This window comes from Carica papaya, chromosome 9, assembly GCF_054855325.1.
Source record: "Carica papaya isolate Zhongbai chromosome 9, ASM5485532v1, whole genome shotgun sequence".
Lineage (NCBI taxonomy): Eukaryota > Viridiplantae > Streptophyta > Magnoliopsida > Brassicales > Caricaceae > Carica > Carica papaya.
Genome location: NC_142317.1, coordinates 30,649,119 through 30,666,546, shown reverse-complemented (window position 1 = coordinate 30,666,546; position 17,428 = coordinate 30,649,119). Strand labels below are relative to the sequence as shown.

The following is a 17,428-nucleotide window of genomic DNA, read 5'->3' as shown; positions in this document are numbered from 1 at the left end:
CTTATCTACTAACGCACAGAGGCATTGTTTTATTCTTAATTTCTATTTTGTTTCGGAGGAAGTGGACAACCAAAAGCACAAAATCCTTACAATTAAATGAAAAACAATTGTTTATGTGGTGTTTTTGTCATTCATGAGATCAGTATATACTACCTGCTCGAGATGGTAACATTCTGAAGAAATTGCTGAGTACCAAAGGTAGCTTCCTTCTGAATCTCGGATGCTACAACCAAAACAAGCCTGCAACAAGAGTAATAATCCTGAACGACATTATGCAGAGCACTACAACTACGAATAGCCTGGTTGCTCTCCGCCATTTCATTTGCTGTGCAGAGATTGTGGAAGAAGAAAGTGGTGTTAGACAGAGAAAGGGGTGAAGTGAGGCGGGTGGGTTTTTTTTTTAAATCTGAACCGCTTTTTAATAATTTTTGGATCGGTTCAGCAGATTTAAATTAAAAATATTGCGATATTTACTTCCATTTGGAATCCAACATAAAATTTTTTTGACAAATTAAATAATATTATATATCTAAATTAATGACATGTAACACTTGTTAAAGATGTTAATGCCTATTAATAAAAAATTAATTTAAATATTTTTAGAAAATAATTAATTTAATATAATATAAAGAAATTAATTTGAGTATTTTTTTTTAAAAGAGAAAAATTAATTTAACATAAAATCAGATATAAACAAAATTAAACAAAAAATTTTGACATGATATTTGATATGAAAAAATAATAAATTAAATAACATTATGTATCTAATTAATATTACTTGACACATTTGATAATTAGGTTAGTTGTTATTAAGAAAAAAAAAATATAATTTCAGTATTTTCTAAAAATTAATTTAAACCTAAAATTAAGATGTATATAAAGTTAAATAAATGATAATAATGTAGATAAACAAGTTTGTATTTTAGCCTTATAATATATATATATATATATAACAGATTTTTGAAGTGTTTGAATTACAAATCCACAGAGAAAAAGTAAACTGCGTATGCAGAACAAAAAGAAACAGACACTGTGGGGCCCAGTCTCAGTGTCAGTGTATTGGCTTGTTACAGTGAATATTTGATTTGATTTTATGACACGGACCTTTCTATTCTCATTTCCTCTGCCCCTCGTTTTTTTCACCAGAGATTTTCTTTTTTAAATATAAATATTTCAATAATTAAATTACACTACTAATAATAATTAGCCACCCCTTAATACATATTTAAATTTTAAATTTATGATTAATTAACATTAATCTCATTTTTAAATCAAAGTTTAAAAAATTTTATTTATAACGTACTGGCCTATGATAGTGACTTAACCCGCCTACTCAGACTCGGAGATTCTTTTTCCAAAACCAATTTTGAAATTCGAATTCTCTTCCTCAAATCATCACTTCGCTATTATACAACTCTGTAACTGTTTAAGTGCAGAGACGATGGATAAAGGAATGGCAGGACTGGAAGAACGATTCAACAGGTTGGTGACAGAGGTGGAGGTTGAAGAAAATGAAGCCGGTGATACCTTCGCCGAACGTGCCGAATGGTATTATCAGAAGCGACCTCAACTTCTTTCCCTCCTCCGAGACCTCTACGATGCGTATGTCATTCTCCTGAATCGCAATCGTCAAACAAACATCGTTTGCTCCGACCATCTTCATCCGGATGGGGAACTTGATGACGACGTGGCTAATTCAGATGCCGAGAGCACTGTCTCCTACCAGAATGTTCCTACATTGGAAACCGGTTCAGACATGGAGGACGTGGTTGCTCAGCTGGTGTTGAAGACGGTGGAGAATGTAATGTTGGTGACGCAGCTGAGAGAGATGGAGAGAGAACGGCCGCTGGTTAGAGAATCGTCGATGGAAAAAATGTCGGTGCTGGAAAAGCTGGTGGAAGTGGTGGAGTTGGAGAGAGAGATTGTTGAGAAGGAGAATGTGAGGTTGGGATACCAAGTGACAGCGCTGTTGGAGGAGAACAGAGGACTGGCGTCTGAGGCGGTGATGATGAAGAGAAAAGCTGGGGAGCTAGCTAGGTGCTTGATCGCCATGAGGGAGGATCATGGAGTGTGTGCGTTGATAAGGAAAATCGAGCATCTAGAAGCTCAGATTCATGGTCTAGAGAAGAGGAACCACGAGTTTTACCGTCAGCTGCTGCTCAGGAGGCGTTATCCACGGGTGACCAACAATAGTAAGGGTGAGATGTCTATGGCTGGTTGCTTTCAGGTGAAGGAGAAGAAGGTATCTTCTTCTTCTTGGTGGAAGAAACTGAAAGACATGGACATGTTTACGTGCGGGCTGCGTCCCTGATATTCTGCCTTCATGCTTCTTCTACTCACTCCTGCAAAACATGGTATACTACTCCTAATACTAATTATTACCGCCAATTTCAATTTCATCTCTGGTTTCTGGTTCTGAGTATTCTGCTCTTTACTAGTTAAGATGATATTTCGAATTTGATGTTTTGGCTGATGAATTTCTGATTTCATCTTGCTCGGCTTCATCATCATCTTGATCAACATAATGTGGGTGTGGAAATTCATTTTGCATGATGGGCACTGATGATGAATCGAGATTGGAATCGGAATCTAAATTCTACTTCTTTGACTAGATAATTGTGAATTGAAACGACTCAGAAAATATATATTAAATTAAATTTTATTTCTATATATATTATATAGAAGATAAGCACAATATTTACCATCAAGTACAGTTTCTATATCCTTAATATTAATTTGACAAATATACAAAAAATTAAATAAATGAATTTCATGGGGGAATACATTTAGAAATGACTTTTTATGTTTGTATTAAATGATTATATTAATGGAAGTCAATTAAATTATCTTGATTAAGTCAAATTCAATTTGAATTAAATTTTTAGTTTTCTATAAATGCTGTTATATTTTACTCTTAAAATGTATCTCTTGTCAAATGAAAGTTATGCGGCAGTATTGATGTGTCACACTTGCAAATTTAGTACTTGTATTAATGTTTTTGGCCGGAACAATTTAACCTAAATTTGTGTGTGTGTGTGTGTATATGTATGTATATAATTATATATAATCTTAGAAAATTATGTAGTCTCTTAACTATGAGTGATATTGCAATTTATTCCTAAAATTCTTTTTTATTACAATTAATGTTTAAATTTCCAAAATTATTTGAAAATGCAATTTATTTAAAAAAAAATGAAAATGCAACTTTTACTAATTTTTTTTTTTTACAGAAATAAAGAAATTCTTCCTAAAAATTTTGATATATTAATAATGAATAGTCATGAGTTAATTTAAAATGAAAATAACTATGATGGGTTTAATTCTAGAGAAATAATGATTTTTGGGTAAGAAGAGATGGGAAATTGAGAAATTTTGAGAAACAAAAGTAGAAGCTTGGACATTTAATATTGATGGTATTTTGATATTATTAGGAAAGAAAATATTATGTAATTGATCGGTTGAAAACATGAAGAAATATCCTTTATTTCTTTTGAGAGAGTAGAGAGCCTTGCATACCATATAGCATCAAACTACAATCGGCAAATCATCAGATGCTCAAACCTTACATCTTATGATTGAAATTCTGCAATAGATGAACCTTACATTTTACCATAGAAATATTCCAACCAATTTCAGAATATACAGCTTATTGATTGGTATTATTCTTTGATTAAACTGTGTAAATTTTGAAATAGACAAATCGTTTTAACAATATCGGCTTGACGTCTTTAATGTATAGCCTGAAACAACAAAGGGTGGCTTGATTGATCTTATGTTTACTTTAACTGGTGGTAGATTTCGATGGTTATTTGAGAGGCAATTTCTATTGACGATGGAAACAAAGAAGAAAGAAGGTTTATTTCTGGAATCCTAATCATGTGTTGGTCAGGTTTTGAAGTAGAAAGCATATATCATCTCTCCCTTCCTCAAAAACTAAACTTCTTCCTCAACTCTCTGTTTTCTTCTTCTTCTTCTTCCAGTTTTCCTCTTCCACTTACCTCTTCCTTTTTGCACTGCAACACTGCTGGAGCTTGCACCACACATTGTCTCATCTTCCTCTACCAGTCTCCCAGCATCTACTTCATGTCTTCCTCTCCCTCCAATCTCTTAATATCCACTGCATCTGTTTCTAGTCTTTGCATATCTTCTTCCACGTCAACTCTTCCAGCCTAGTAAGTCTTTCATCTCAGCCTTTTTATGTTTTGGCAAACTCGTTTAAGTCAGACCCGAATTTCACCAAAAACCCATTAGACTGAAAATAAATTAAATGAGTAAATCCGTATGAAACTCAATTTGGATTACGATTTTTTGTATTAAAAGTTAATTCAGAGTTAGAGTTTTTATAAAACCTGACCCATTGATATCCCTATCCCTAACTTCCATTGACTTAAAGTGCTTAACATGAGACAGACAAATATACAAAGCAGTGGGTGTCCAAGTGAAAACTCCTTGGCAAATTTGTTTCACTGCGGACTAAGAGTTGAAGTCATTAGTTCTTTAGCAGAAATGCCATGTCATGAAAGCCATATATCTTAGCAAAAAACCATTAACAAGTTCCAATAAGATCTTAAGACTACTCTTTTACAAGAATAAGAGCCAAAGCAAATCGCAGAAAAGTAAACAGAACATAATTTAAACTTAACTACATAAATTAAACAGTTAAAGCCATTTACAATGAGCTTAAAAGTGTTTTCTCGACATATAAATCAATCCAAACGGGCCCTAATTTATTTAGTTATATTCTATTTACTTCTTGTTTTTCTGATAAAATTTTGTCAGTTCAGCTTTACTTAGGATGCATTTTCTCTTCCACCCTAATTCCGAACCTTTTTTTTTTCTTCTGAATCGATTAATTTGAAATGAATTGTTTTATAAGATTTATGATTGAGTTGAATATGAACTAACATACATGGATATCAATAGAGTTGCTTCAATTTTATAAGAAAAAATTCCTAATATAGCAAGTTCATCTGCTATTGTTAGAGAAAAAAATGCACTAACTGGTGCTACCAGACAGATCGCCAGAAACCGCGCTGCCGTATGAGGCTGACCCTGTCTGTGAAGAAGAAACTCCTCGGGCTTTCTGAATTTGCCGTATTCTGAATACATCTCTCGGTAACGGCTGGCTCTGAACAGTCGTAGTTTCATCCTCTTCTTGCCCTGTCAATGACAATAGGACCATCACTTAATATAGTGTATAACTCAAAATTCAAGACAAAAGAGAAATTAATATTTCCAGTTGCAAATTCCTGAAAATTTGTTTACTTTTACCGCAATCTCATAAGTACATCGAATAGTTATTAACAATTAGATGATCAAAGTGGCAAGATACTAGCACCTGGTTGGCAATTAAAAACTGCAATCAAAAGGTTCATATACAATGTCAAGCGAAAATAAAATTGCATCAATGCATAAATATCTGATGAAACGAACAACTTTAAGTTGAAATACTGTTTTGACGCCTAGCTAGTCAGAGCTGAATCATGTGATGCCCTTCAAACAATGAAATAAATTGTCAATTTATGCCAAACACATTTTGGGTTTGAAAAATGCTCTTTTTATATTGGATATAGTTCTTAGGAAGCAAAGCTTAAAACCACATTTAGTATTTCTAAAATGAATCCATCAGCACAAATCATATCTGCTAAGAATAATAAACCTACTGACTAGATCTTTTCTTTTTCCGGATTGCCTGTCCCTTGTTAGTTTGAAAGATGAGGCACTTGGAATTAATACATTTTGCGTTTGAAAAATGCTCTTTTTATATTGGATATAGTTCTTAGGAAGCAAAGCTTAAAACCGCATTTAGTATTTCTTAAAATGAATCCATCAGCACAAATCATATCTGCTAAGAATGATAAACTTACTGACTAGATCTTTTCTTTTTCCGGATTGCCTGTCCCTTGTTGGTTTGAAAGATGAGGCACTTGGAATTAAAACATTTTGGGTTTGAAAAATGCCCTTTTTATATTGGATATAGGTCTTAGGAAGCAAAGCTTAAAACCACATTTAGTATTTCTTAAAATGAATCCATCAGTACAAATCATATCTGCTAAGAATGATAAACTTACTGACTAGATCTTTTCTTTTTCCGGATTGCCTGTCCCTTGTTGGTTTGAAAGATGAGGCACTTGGAATTGGATGAGACCTTGTTGAACCAGAGAGGTCACTTGAACTAGGAGCTGGACCTGCTGGCGTTTGAGCTGCTGTAGTAGTTGACTTACCAATCTGTCCTAATGGAATGTTGCTCTGTAAACAAATTGATAATACAATATCCACATTTGGTGTCGGACCTGAAAAGGTTACGGCACCATAAACATTAAAAACGAGGACAAAACATCATTCAGGGACAGCAAAATAGCAAATCATTCATTTGAATGACACAATTTTACCACTAGGAGAATATTGCATGTTGAGCTGCATTCTTATTCATTTTTTTTCGAACAGATATGACAAAAAAATATGTTCCATATAAATTTGGGTATATAGGACACTGATACTATCACAAGAAAATATGTTCCATTAAGAGTGTGCCAGCAAAGGTAACATCATTTGGTTGTGAGTGATGTCTAGAAGACAACTTTTGGCAGCAAAAGCTAAGAATGGATGGGATATGATTATTGGGAAGACATTGAATTTGTCAACCATCTTTTTTTTTTCTGGTCCTCATGAACTAGTCGAAACGGAACTTACCTTGATGTCTCTTCACTTGTTGGTCATTTGATTCTAATGGAGTTGCAAGCGTGCTGGGATTCAAAGAGATTGAAAGAGCTACATATTTCCTTTACTTATATTTTTCTTTTTTGTTTCCATCTAAAAAGAATTTTTCTTCTTTCGAGCAAGAGGAATACCAGGGCTTTGGCGGAGCAAGCTCCAAGCTTTGATCCTAGATACATGGACAAACACAGTACTCTTTCTTTTACAAGTTCCCCCCTCCTGTGCTGATTTAGTACATATCCCTGTAACAAATTTTGTATCGGGTACCTCCTTGGTACCCTTTGAGCAGTAATTTTCTTGTAAAAGAATGCCTCCATTTATTTCCACATGATCATATCAACAGTAAGAATATGTTTACTCGGAATTTATCATATGTACATTGTGTCCAATTTCCTTGTTAATTAAGTTTACTGACGGAAAAGCATTATAATAACTAAATCAAATAATGTTGAAATGATATCAAGTAAAACTGAACACAAGTCTGAGAGATTACCATCAACAATAGGCAAGTTTCCTAAAAATGCTACCAATGCAGGTGGTGCCGCTTTCAGTATATCATCAACCGTATGGGTTGATTTATCATTCCCTATTGCCACCGTGGTATTAGAAAAGGTGCTGGAAGCAGCAATTCCAGGAGCCATGGTGCTTGGAGGCATTGCAGGTCCTACAGTCAAACATTTCCACGCACTGAGCAGTGAAGAACGACGTATGCTAAAATAAACCTAAAAATCCAATAAGATCATCATCCATGATTGAGAAGTTAAAACAATCCATTATCCTTGTCCTTCAGACAACTCAAGAAACTCGAATTCTAAACTAAGCACCTTTCGTCTCCTTTATATTTAAATAGAGAAGTACTAATTCTCAATCCTAGTGAAATCACCAAAATGAGAGATATTTCTCTTCCTTATATCAACCCTAAAACACAACCGACCATAAAATACCAAAATATAGCCAATTACCAATCAATAAAGAATATAACCAATTACCAATCAATAAAAATATAACCAATTACCAATCAATACAAATATTATGATGAAAATGGCTTTGATTAAGCTTCAACTCACTCCATCCGCTGTTCTGTGAGAAATCCGAGTGTGGTACATCGAAAAGACTTCTGACAAGAGAGCTAAATCTTCACAATTAATTTATGGAAAGATGCAAGCAAGGAGATTATAGATTGGGAACTTAAGGAAAAGGATCACCTAGATTGAAGCTTACAACTAATCTATGATGAGTATCCCACCATGAAGGCTCAGGTAAGTAAAAAGTATATGATAGAAGTTCTAAACAAGCCAAATCAGAATTTATTGCAGAAAGGATAAGTTTTATTGTAAATGGCAACAGTTGACAGAAAGAGCAGTGCAGCAAAAAGTTCAGAGAGATGCTAGTAACTCATCATATGGAAGAAGAATCCAGGAAGCAGGATAGAATATGCTGATATTCATTTCATAGTGTTCTTAAACATTGACATCTAAGAAGATATTCATAGATGGAAGATCATTATCTTTTAATTATTTGGATCAGTGAAGCAAGGAAGTATAACAAGGATTATTCAGTAATCTGATTGATTGTGTAAAACAATTTTTCTTTTAATTCTAATCAAATTCCAAATATCAAAGAGACACCATTAATAGGAGTATGAAACTCCATAGGTAAGATAAAATCTACAAATTGTCTCATGTTCACCCTTGAGCTGAATCCCTACAGACCCAATTACCTTAAATTTTCATAATCTATTTATAGAACTCTCTGTAGGTTAAAGATCTTGAAAAATATCAAATCATCTTTTCTTGATAAGGCAAGATTAAATTCATTGACGCCACCCAAATACAAAAGAAATATACAAAAGATAGAATTTACAGGTTTCTTCTATTGCGAATTTACAAGGTAATAAAGATTTCAAGGGTGTTCTCTAATTCTTCCGCTGAATTGAGTGAATGACCCTTAAATAACAAATAAAAGTTTGGAACCAAACATCTTGAATTCTGTCAAAAGAATAACAAATATCCTAAAAGGTTCTTCTATTTCTTCCTTTCCAGATAATCCAGACAATAGCCAAATAGATGGTAGAAATTTTTTTAGAGGAAGCATGAAAGAATAATAATTAACAAGGCACCAAGGAGGTACCACCCAAATACAAAAAATTTACGAGTTAGTCAAATATTCATTAGATCACCTAAATCATCAGGATGACCCCTTAGACAAAAAACTGAGAGTCTGGAGCCCTACATCCCAAACTCTACTAGAGGGAGACTCGAAGCCTTCAAAAGCTCTTTTCTTTTTCTTCGAAATAACCCAAAAGTTTACTAGAGGAATAGGAGAGATGAATTTTTTCATGCAACTATAACTCCAAATACCTTGCCACACCCAAATGTCTTTTGCCACGGAGCTTGGCATTACCCAACTCAAACCAAGGAACTCAAGGGTTGAGCACCAAAGACAAGAGGAGAAAGGACTCAATAAAAGAAGATGCTCCAGAGTCTTGGCTGCCTTCATGCATAAATAGAACACATTTGATAGAATACATAATTTAACAACCTTCTATATGTTGTTACATAGAATTCCACCTCAAGGTGGACCTCTCTCTATTGTATAAATAAATATCATCAATGAATTAAAACTTACATAGCAAAGCTATGCTGAAAACTTTACATGGTATCAAAGCTGATACCTCCTCCTTCCAAAATGAGTTCTATCACAGAATCTTTCATTTCATCTCCTCTCTCTTTTATTCTTCTCAAAAGCCCCTATCTCTGTATCGACACCTCCAACATAAGAAATAATATTAGCTAGACCATAAACTTTAGTAACTTCTTCATATAAATCCTTATTCATTCCTGTTTCCCAAGGATATGATATGCTTGACAATATTGACAGTATCAAGGAATGGTCCCCATTGATAATCACTGATTATGCAGAAAAAGAACAACCTAATGCAGATGCCCTTATGAAAACAAGTGGATTCCATGGTTCTTTCTTAGAACCAGGTCATTGTTTCTTTTATATCCTTTACACCCTCCTTAAATCCAATAAAAAATCTTAACCCCCGTAACACAGGACAGGAGATTGGACAACTTTTTTCATGATATTGCACATGGCTGACTGCTCCATCTTGAATCTGAAGTCTACAACATCAAAAAAATGATTTGTCCAAAGACTCTTATCTCCAGAAGCTAAAAAGTTTTTAAGATGTACTAGTTTCTATAGATCATCATTTGTTGGAAGAGGATCTTGTACACTAGACAGTTGAAGGCTTTCTATTGACAATGAAAATATTGCCATTCATTTAAACTCACATGAAGACTCTTCATTATTCATTGATCTACGGACTGCCCTTCACTCGCAGGAAATACTCCTTGCTAAACACCAAAGACCAGCGAACATATATGATACATTAGAAAATAACTTAATCACAACTAATATTCTGCTAATTTTTAGTAATCTAAACAAAAAACCAATTCTAGTAAACTCCAATTATTAATTTTAGATCCTGGCATTATCTTCCCCATGAAGACATCCTTGTTTTCAAGGATGTTTATTAGTACACACAATAACCCATTCCACTTCTGTTTGAAATTGAATTTGGTCTCCTGTGATATTAAATTCGTTTAACCTTTTAATAGCTTCCAAGTTTATTCAAGCACCATTGCAAATAATACGAAATCCTCCTCTTCTAATAATATTCTTTGATTTCCTTAATGGCAACATATGTGAAAGCATGAATTCCACCTTGATCACACTTGTCCCAGAAAAAGGATAAGTATGGAAAGGTGGCTGATTATCACCCTATCAGTTTATCACAATTGTGTACAAAATTATCTCGAAGACTTAGTGAGGTTTTAGATGGCACTATTTCACTAAATTGGAGCACCTTCGTGGATGGTAGACAAATTACTAATGCATAACTGATTGCTAATGAGGTGGTTGAATTCACTAGAAAAACCTCAAGACTAGTTTAAGACCTTGAGAGGTTTAAGACAAGGGGATTCTTGCTCATCATTCTTGTTTACTATAGTTGTCGATGTGTTGAGCAGAATGTTGTTTAAGGGAGCGGATAGGGACACGGTGAGAGGAATCAATGTAGGAAAAGATGCGGTGGAGGCTTCTCGTTTATAATTTGTTGATAATACAATCTTGTTTGAGAGCATTTCATGCTTGAGAATAAATCTGCATAAGAGTGGGTTTATTGGTCTTAACCTTGAGGAGGAGGTGATAAACCATCTAGCGGCATTCATAAGGTGTTATAGGTTATCATGGACCATATTCAACTTAGGTGTCCCTTTAGGGAAAACCTGCGAGGAGGAAACTTTTGATAAGAAGTGGAGAACAGAGTGGCTAGACAATTAGAAAGTTGGAAAAGGAGATTGTTTTCATTAGGTTGGAGGGCTACTCTGATTTAGGCTTGTCTATCTAGCATTTCTATCTACTGTTCTGTCTCTATTCTGAATCCTTGTGGGGTTGCTGACAGATAAGAGGGTCATATGAATATAGATTTTTGTGGGCCAGGACAGGAGAGGAGAATAGAACCATCTTATGAGTGCAGAGGTATGTTGTAAATCTAATAGTCCAGGAGAATTGCGAATTGAGAATCTTAAATAAGAAATAAATTTCTACTGGCTAAATGGCTTTTGCGCTTTTCTCGTGAACCAAACTCTCTTTGGCATAGGGTAATCAATAGCGTCCGTGTTAATGGAAGGGATGGCTGGGACGTCATAGCTGCTAGTTCCACTACTTACTGTCGTCCTTGGAAGTCCATCTCCCAGGTACAACCCATGTTTGCTCCACTTACACGATTTCATTTAGGAGATGGAACTAGAGTGTTGTTCTTAGAAGATACTTGGATGGGGAACCAGCCGTTGGCAACCGAATCCCCTTGACTTTATAACCTATCCAGTAGACACAATGCCCATATTTCCACTTTTGTTTTGAATGCTGAAGGAAGTGCCTCTTGAAACTTTCACTATAACCCTCGCCCATCCAAGAGAGAGATTCCAAAAATTCTCTCCTTATTGGACTTGTTGGAGCCTATTCACCTTTCCTCTCAACCCAACACCAGAACTTGAGTTCTTGAACCTACTGGAACACATGCAAATCTTTCGTTGACCATATCACTTAAGGACCCCCCTTTAGCCTATTTTACATTGCCAAAGAATTTCAGAAAGCTCTTGTTCCGTTAAAGGTTAAGGTGTTCTCATGGATTGCTATTCACTAGAAGCTCAATACACATGATATGGTTCAACTTTGTCGACCACATCGAGCCCTATCTCTATTCATTTACTTCATGTGCTTCGGAGTGGAGGGTAACCTTTCTAACCTATTTTTACATTGTACCACAGCTTGGAAGTTTCGGACAAAATTGATGAATTTATTTCAATTGAAAAGGTTACCTCACCAAATGTGGACAATCATCTTTATTCTTCTATTTGCCAGGATGGGGTGCAGAACAATGTAAAGCTTCTCTGGAGAAGGGCTTTATTCCTTGGGCTATGGTGTTTATGGATATCTTGGAATCACCAGATTTTTAATGACTATTATACATCATTCTTTAGTAGGAAAAGGGCCACTTTCTTGGTAACCCTATGGGTTAAAGCACATGAATACTATCATAACATTAGTACTCCATAGGAATCAGGAAGCTATTATAAATAGCTCAGAGGGTGGAAGCACTTTGTATCTACTTTTTCTTCAGGTTTTCATGATGCTTTGAGGAGATCCTTATTTTCTGGTTTTGCATTGTATTATTTCTCTTTTTTCTAATATATCTTCTGCTTTTATCTAAATATAATACCTTTAAGTTGGAAACATTTGGAGGGACTTCATTTACATAATCGTCAATTGGGAGTATTCTAGTACTCTCGGACATGTAGCCCATTTGATTCCAAAAGAAACAACAATTCTCGACCAAAACTTTCACCACCATTAGGACTTCTAGACCAATAACCTTTGTTAGTTTTTCACAACCACCTTGCATACACCCTTCTCAAAAGAATCACTTGCTAGAGGAATATCTCCTAATAGTTTGGTGTTCATTCAAGCACTCTACATTTTTATAAAACTTCATATGCTTGGGTGACTATCAACTCCAAATTTGTCAACCTTCATGGATTTACACTAACCTCAAAGCATAAAATTCTTATTGTTTTCAACAAGAGGAAGGACTCCAGTAGGAAAAACTGCTACCGAAGCTAAAGACAAGGGACGGCCTTCTGCAAGTGAAAGCTGTGGAAAAGGAATTGTTCCCAAATATGATGCTGGAAACTCATGCCTGGTGAAGTTGTCCCAAAAGAAGAAAAAGAATCCATATTGAAGAAGCATCCTTGGACCAAGTTGATGGAAGGTTCATGTTAGGCAGAGCAAGAGAGACATTGTTGGGCCTAGTGGAGCTCTCCTAAATGAAGAAAAAGAAGAATAAATGATTGAAGAAGCACTGTCATACCAAGATGATGGAAGTCTCACTTTTGGTGAAACAGGTACAGATAGAGGGAAAAATTTGCAGCTCATCATTTTCAACATTAGGACCAACCGAAGTCGACTCTCTTGTAGATCATCCTACTCCCATTGAAGCTCTCCCACTATTTGAGACTCAACAAGATTCCTCCTCCAATCATCCCATGTTCGATCAAAATTTATATTAGAGGAGACGATGAAAAAATGGTGGAAGTAAAATCAGAGAGAATGAGCAGAAAGATGATAACATGAGAAGGTCGAGGGAGAGAGAGAGAGAGAGAGAGAGAGAGAGAGAGATACTGGGCACAGAGTAGCATGATCAATTTTAGTTGAGATATTGGCCATAGAAAAGGAGGGATGTTGAGATGTGGATGAGTAGAAAGAATAACTAACAATCAACAATCTGATACCATTTTCTAGGAATCCCTAATCCTGATTTGAAGAAATAAAGGAAGAAAGAAGAAACGCAAAGCATAATGTAGAACTAAGGCTCGAGATAAAAGACCTCAAAAATCAATTTCACCTTGCCAAATATTGTTCATCATAGTGATCATTTGTCAAGTATTCAAAATCTTCCAACAAACAAGCACATGCATATCGGATCAAAAGGACTACAAAGACAAAGAGGGTGCATTAAAGCACTTGGAAATTAATCTAAATTGGCGAACCAGTTTTGATGATGGCAAAATAGAGAACTAGATAGGCCAAGTCGTGTTGAACCCATTAAAACATGTTAGATATTGACAAAGCCCACTCACAAGCTATGTGAGAGTTCAGTCCAGTCATCAGGCTCCTACCACCAATGAATGTTGAGTAACTGGTCAACAGATAATTGGAGGGTGGCAATGATAGATTGGTGGTTTGTGTTTGACATTGTGGCTTTGATGATGGAGAGATAATGATGTGAGGAAGGTGCAAAGTTGTCGGCATTAGTGACATGTTTCTGACAATTCTCCATCGATGCTCTGAGTATGTGCCCTAATTTTTTCTCGACTTTTTCTAAATGGTTAGGGATTTGGGTAAATTCAACAAGGAAGAGTTGATGTGCTACAAACTGATAAGGAAAAATTGGTAACTAATTCAACAAGTTGAACATAGATATTGTACAGATATGACTTCTAAGAATAGAGCCTTGCTATTCCTGATCAGTAAATTGAAAAAGACATATTAGTTTCCAAGGATATTCACCATTGCATCATCGAAAAACACAATGGTTGAGGAGGGTTACTCGGTGGTGAGTGGGAGTGGGGGATGGATTGTGAACATCACAAAAAATCTCAATGATTAGAAAATCGAAGAGTACGACACCTTACTATTCCTTTTATCCCAGATTCAGTTAAATGATCACAGAAATCAGTTGGTGCGGAAACTAAGGAAACAAAGGGATTACTCTGTCAAGTCCTTCTACAGGCATTTGACTAGGGGGAAGGATGTGAAACTATTAATTTTTTTGGTTAAACAGATTTGGAAGACGAAAGCTCCCCCAAGAATAACTTTTTTTGCTTGGGAAGCAAGTAGAGAATGCATCCCAACTATCGACAAGCTGATGCGGAGGGGCAAAATTCTGGTCAATTGCTGCTTTTTATGCAAGTTGGATGCGGAATCATGTAACCACGTACTGCTATGGTGTCCGATGGTCTATAGCATCTAGTCTATGTTGTACGGTCTTCTAGGAATCAATTGGGTGATTGCGGGGCCGGTGAGGGATGAGCTGTGGGCTTGGGCATGCTTATGTAAAAAGAAAACTTATTTTCTTCTTATTTCTTTATCTATATTTTGGAAGGAAAGGAATACCAGAGCATTTGGGAGTTTGTTAATATTAGGAATAGATGGATTCATATTTTTAGTTCCCTGGTTTTGAATTCTGAAATTAATAGGCTGGAAGATTTCGGGAATATTATTGATCTATTAATTGATATGTAAATATCTTGTGTACGGGTGGTACCCCCTTGGTACCATTGTTGATATTAATTTTATACTGTTTTTATTTTAAAAAAAAAAAATCGAGAATTTAGGTTTAACAAATAGAAAAATAATAGAAGAATATTGAGGATCCTGCTTTGGATCCCTTAAGCACCACATCTAAGATTGAGGTTCGACTACATCATAAAATCATAATGGCATCATACAATGATTCAAAAACATGTCTATTGATAAAATTCTTTTGATTTTTATATTGAACAATAGTTGTCACATAAACGAAATCAAAAAGGTATCTGCAGGATGTCAATTTAATTCTCATTTAATTATAACTTGAAATTCCATGAGGAAAGTAAAAATAACTATTTTAGAGAAGAGGACACTTCAAAAAGAAATTGTATAAATAAAATCCTAATACTACTAAGTTATAATATTAGATTCCTACCTTTTACAATAAATTCCAAATCTAAGAGAAACATAATTCTAAGTTTATTTAAAAAAATTTAAGACAAATTCTTTTGCATATAGAATTTCTTTACTTCAAGATTTCTTCATCGGATCTATTACTTCATACAACAGAGGGTTCTTGGATTTAGTTCGATTTCCTTTTAGGATTTTATGTAGTATGGTCCAAAATATACATGAGTTAGTATTATAATGTTTCCTTTTTATTTCTATAGAATTTTATGGCTATATAAATATGTAAAACGCATTAAGTATAAGTCATAATATTAAAAATTATAATCTATAATATTAAAAATTATAATCTATAAAAACTAAGACTGGATTCGGTTCTTAAGAAAAAAAATTTTAGTTTCCATTTCAAAAAACAAAAATGAAAGAATTTTTTATTTAAGAAAACCAAAACAAAAACAATTTTAGAAAACATGTTTGGTAGTTTAAATTGGAAAATTTTCTTCTAGATATAAAATAATGAAAACATCAAAAACAACTTCTTTTGTCCTAAAGTTTTTCTAATATTGTCGTTTTCATTGTCACAGAATTTTCTGACAACCAAACACATTTTGTATCCTATTTTCATTTTTAAAGAAAATAAAAACAGAAAACAATAAGCTGTGTGTCAGAAAACCCCTTAGGGTTTATTACAAAAAGAATGACAAGAAAGAAAATATGCACACAAAATGGCAGAACAGGAAAAATGAAGAACAACTGGAATTAGAGTTGACCAACCCTAACAAGACTCCACAGTCGACGCCTTTCCTTTCCAAATCCCTCTCGTAGATGACGCCGATCATCATCATCATGCGATTCCAGCCGCGAAACTCCAGCAAGCTTGATTCCGCCTTGAATAAGGAATTTATTTAATGTATTTATGCCTATAAAAATGGTCTATTTCATCGATTGTAGACACATCAAAAATCAATAAAAAAGGTCTACTATTTTCTTCCTTATTCGTTCTTCATCTTCTATGTTTTCTCTTCTTCTTCTCCATTAAATTTTCACAAGATTAGAGCCATGCCTAAAGCTTCTGACGAGATGGTATTAGAGCCAAAACTGACCGAATCATACGCTAGTATCGCCACTCGAACACGGTCAAAGGCGAAGGCCCCGATGATCGAACCAGAAAATCCCGAATTACTTACTGTAAAAGAAGTCAATTTAAAGCTATCAGCATTCATGGATGAATCATGCAGACAGTTCAGCATGATACTCGAGCTGCTCCGAGGCAGAACTATCGACCAAGCCAAAAGAAACTCGCACAACAAGGAAGTTGAGACCCATTCGGGTGGAGGCCTTCTTCCTTTCCTGTACGGCGCAGATGCAGGAAAATAAGGGCTTAGAGTCTCTTTTACAGCCGATCCTGTTGCCTTGATCCGGAACCAACCATACAGCGGACCGGATCACGACGAACCCGGCCAAACTAGCCTAAATTACTCCGTCTCGACCCAACCCATCCCAGAACCGATCCGAACCGACCTACCTAAAAATCACCCATTTGAGCTGATGGATCGCACTTGATCATGCAATCGCGCACCGAACCGGCCCGCCTCCCATTTACGCTGTAACGGCCCCGTAAATTTAAAATGAAATATGTGTATTAAAAAATGTCAAATGCGAAAGCAAAGTCAAAATTTCGATTAACATCCCTTACACTAAAACCAAAAACGTGCTCAAAATATAAAAGATCAAACTAACTAAAAGAGAAACTCGAAAGTAAAAGCTATGAATATGACTATGGAGTCTTTATGCGTCCCCTTCGTCATCTTCCTGCGGAACGGGCTCTGGAACAATGTCTTCCTGATCTGAAATGATTAAATAAGAAATGAGCTACACTACCCCAGTAAAGACATCACGATATCTCACCGTCACGGAGGTAAAG

At 35.2% G+C, this 17,428-nt stretch overlaps 2 protein-coding genes across 5 annotated transcripts in view; one reads left to right on the top strand and one right to left on the bottom strand.

Moving 5' to 3' along the window:
- Positions 1-1,359: 1,359 nt before the first annotated feature.
- On the top strand, positions 1,360-2,594 carry LOC110810086 (kinase-interacting family protein-like). Its single transcript, XM_022036153.2, has one exon. The coding sequence runs from the start codon at positions 1,442-1,444 to the stop codon at positions 2,309-2,311; it is 870 nt and encodes a 289-aa protein (XP_021891845.2). The 5' UTR covers positions 1,360-1,441; the 3' UTR covers positions 2,312-2,594.
- A 2,255-nt stretch (positions 2,595-4,849) lies between these two features.
- The window catches only part of CSTF77 (Tetratricopeptide repeat (TPR)-like superfamily protein), a 62,506-nt gene continuing 49,927 nt past the window's right edge, over positions 4,850-17,428 (bottom strand). For 3 of the 4 annotated variants that reach the window (XM_022036151.2, XM_022036150.2, XM_088210656.1), the window contains 3 exons: positions 7,211-7,381; positions 6,072-6,293; positions 4,850-5,160 (listed from right to left, as the gene is read on the bottom strand). In XM_022036151.2, coding sequence (XP_021891843.1) covers positions 4,997-5,160; positions 6,072-6,293; positions 7,211-7,381 — 557 coding nt within the window. In that variant the 3' untranslated portion in view covers positions 4,850-4,996. The remainder of the gene's footprint in view (positions 5,161-6,071; positions 6,294-7,210; positions 7,382-17,428) is intronic. The other variant, XM_022036152.2, reaches the window with a different exon arrangement.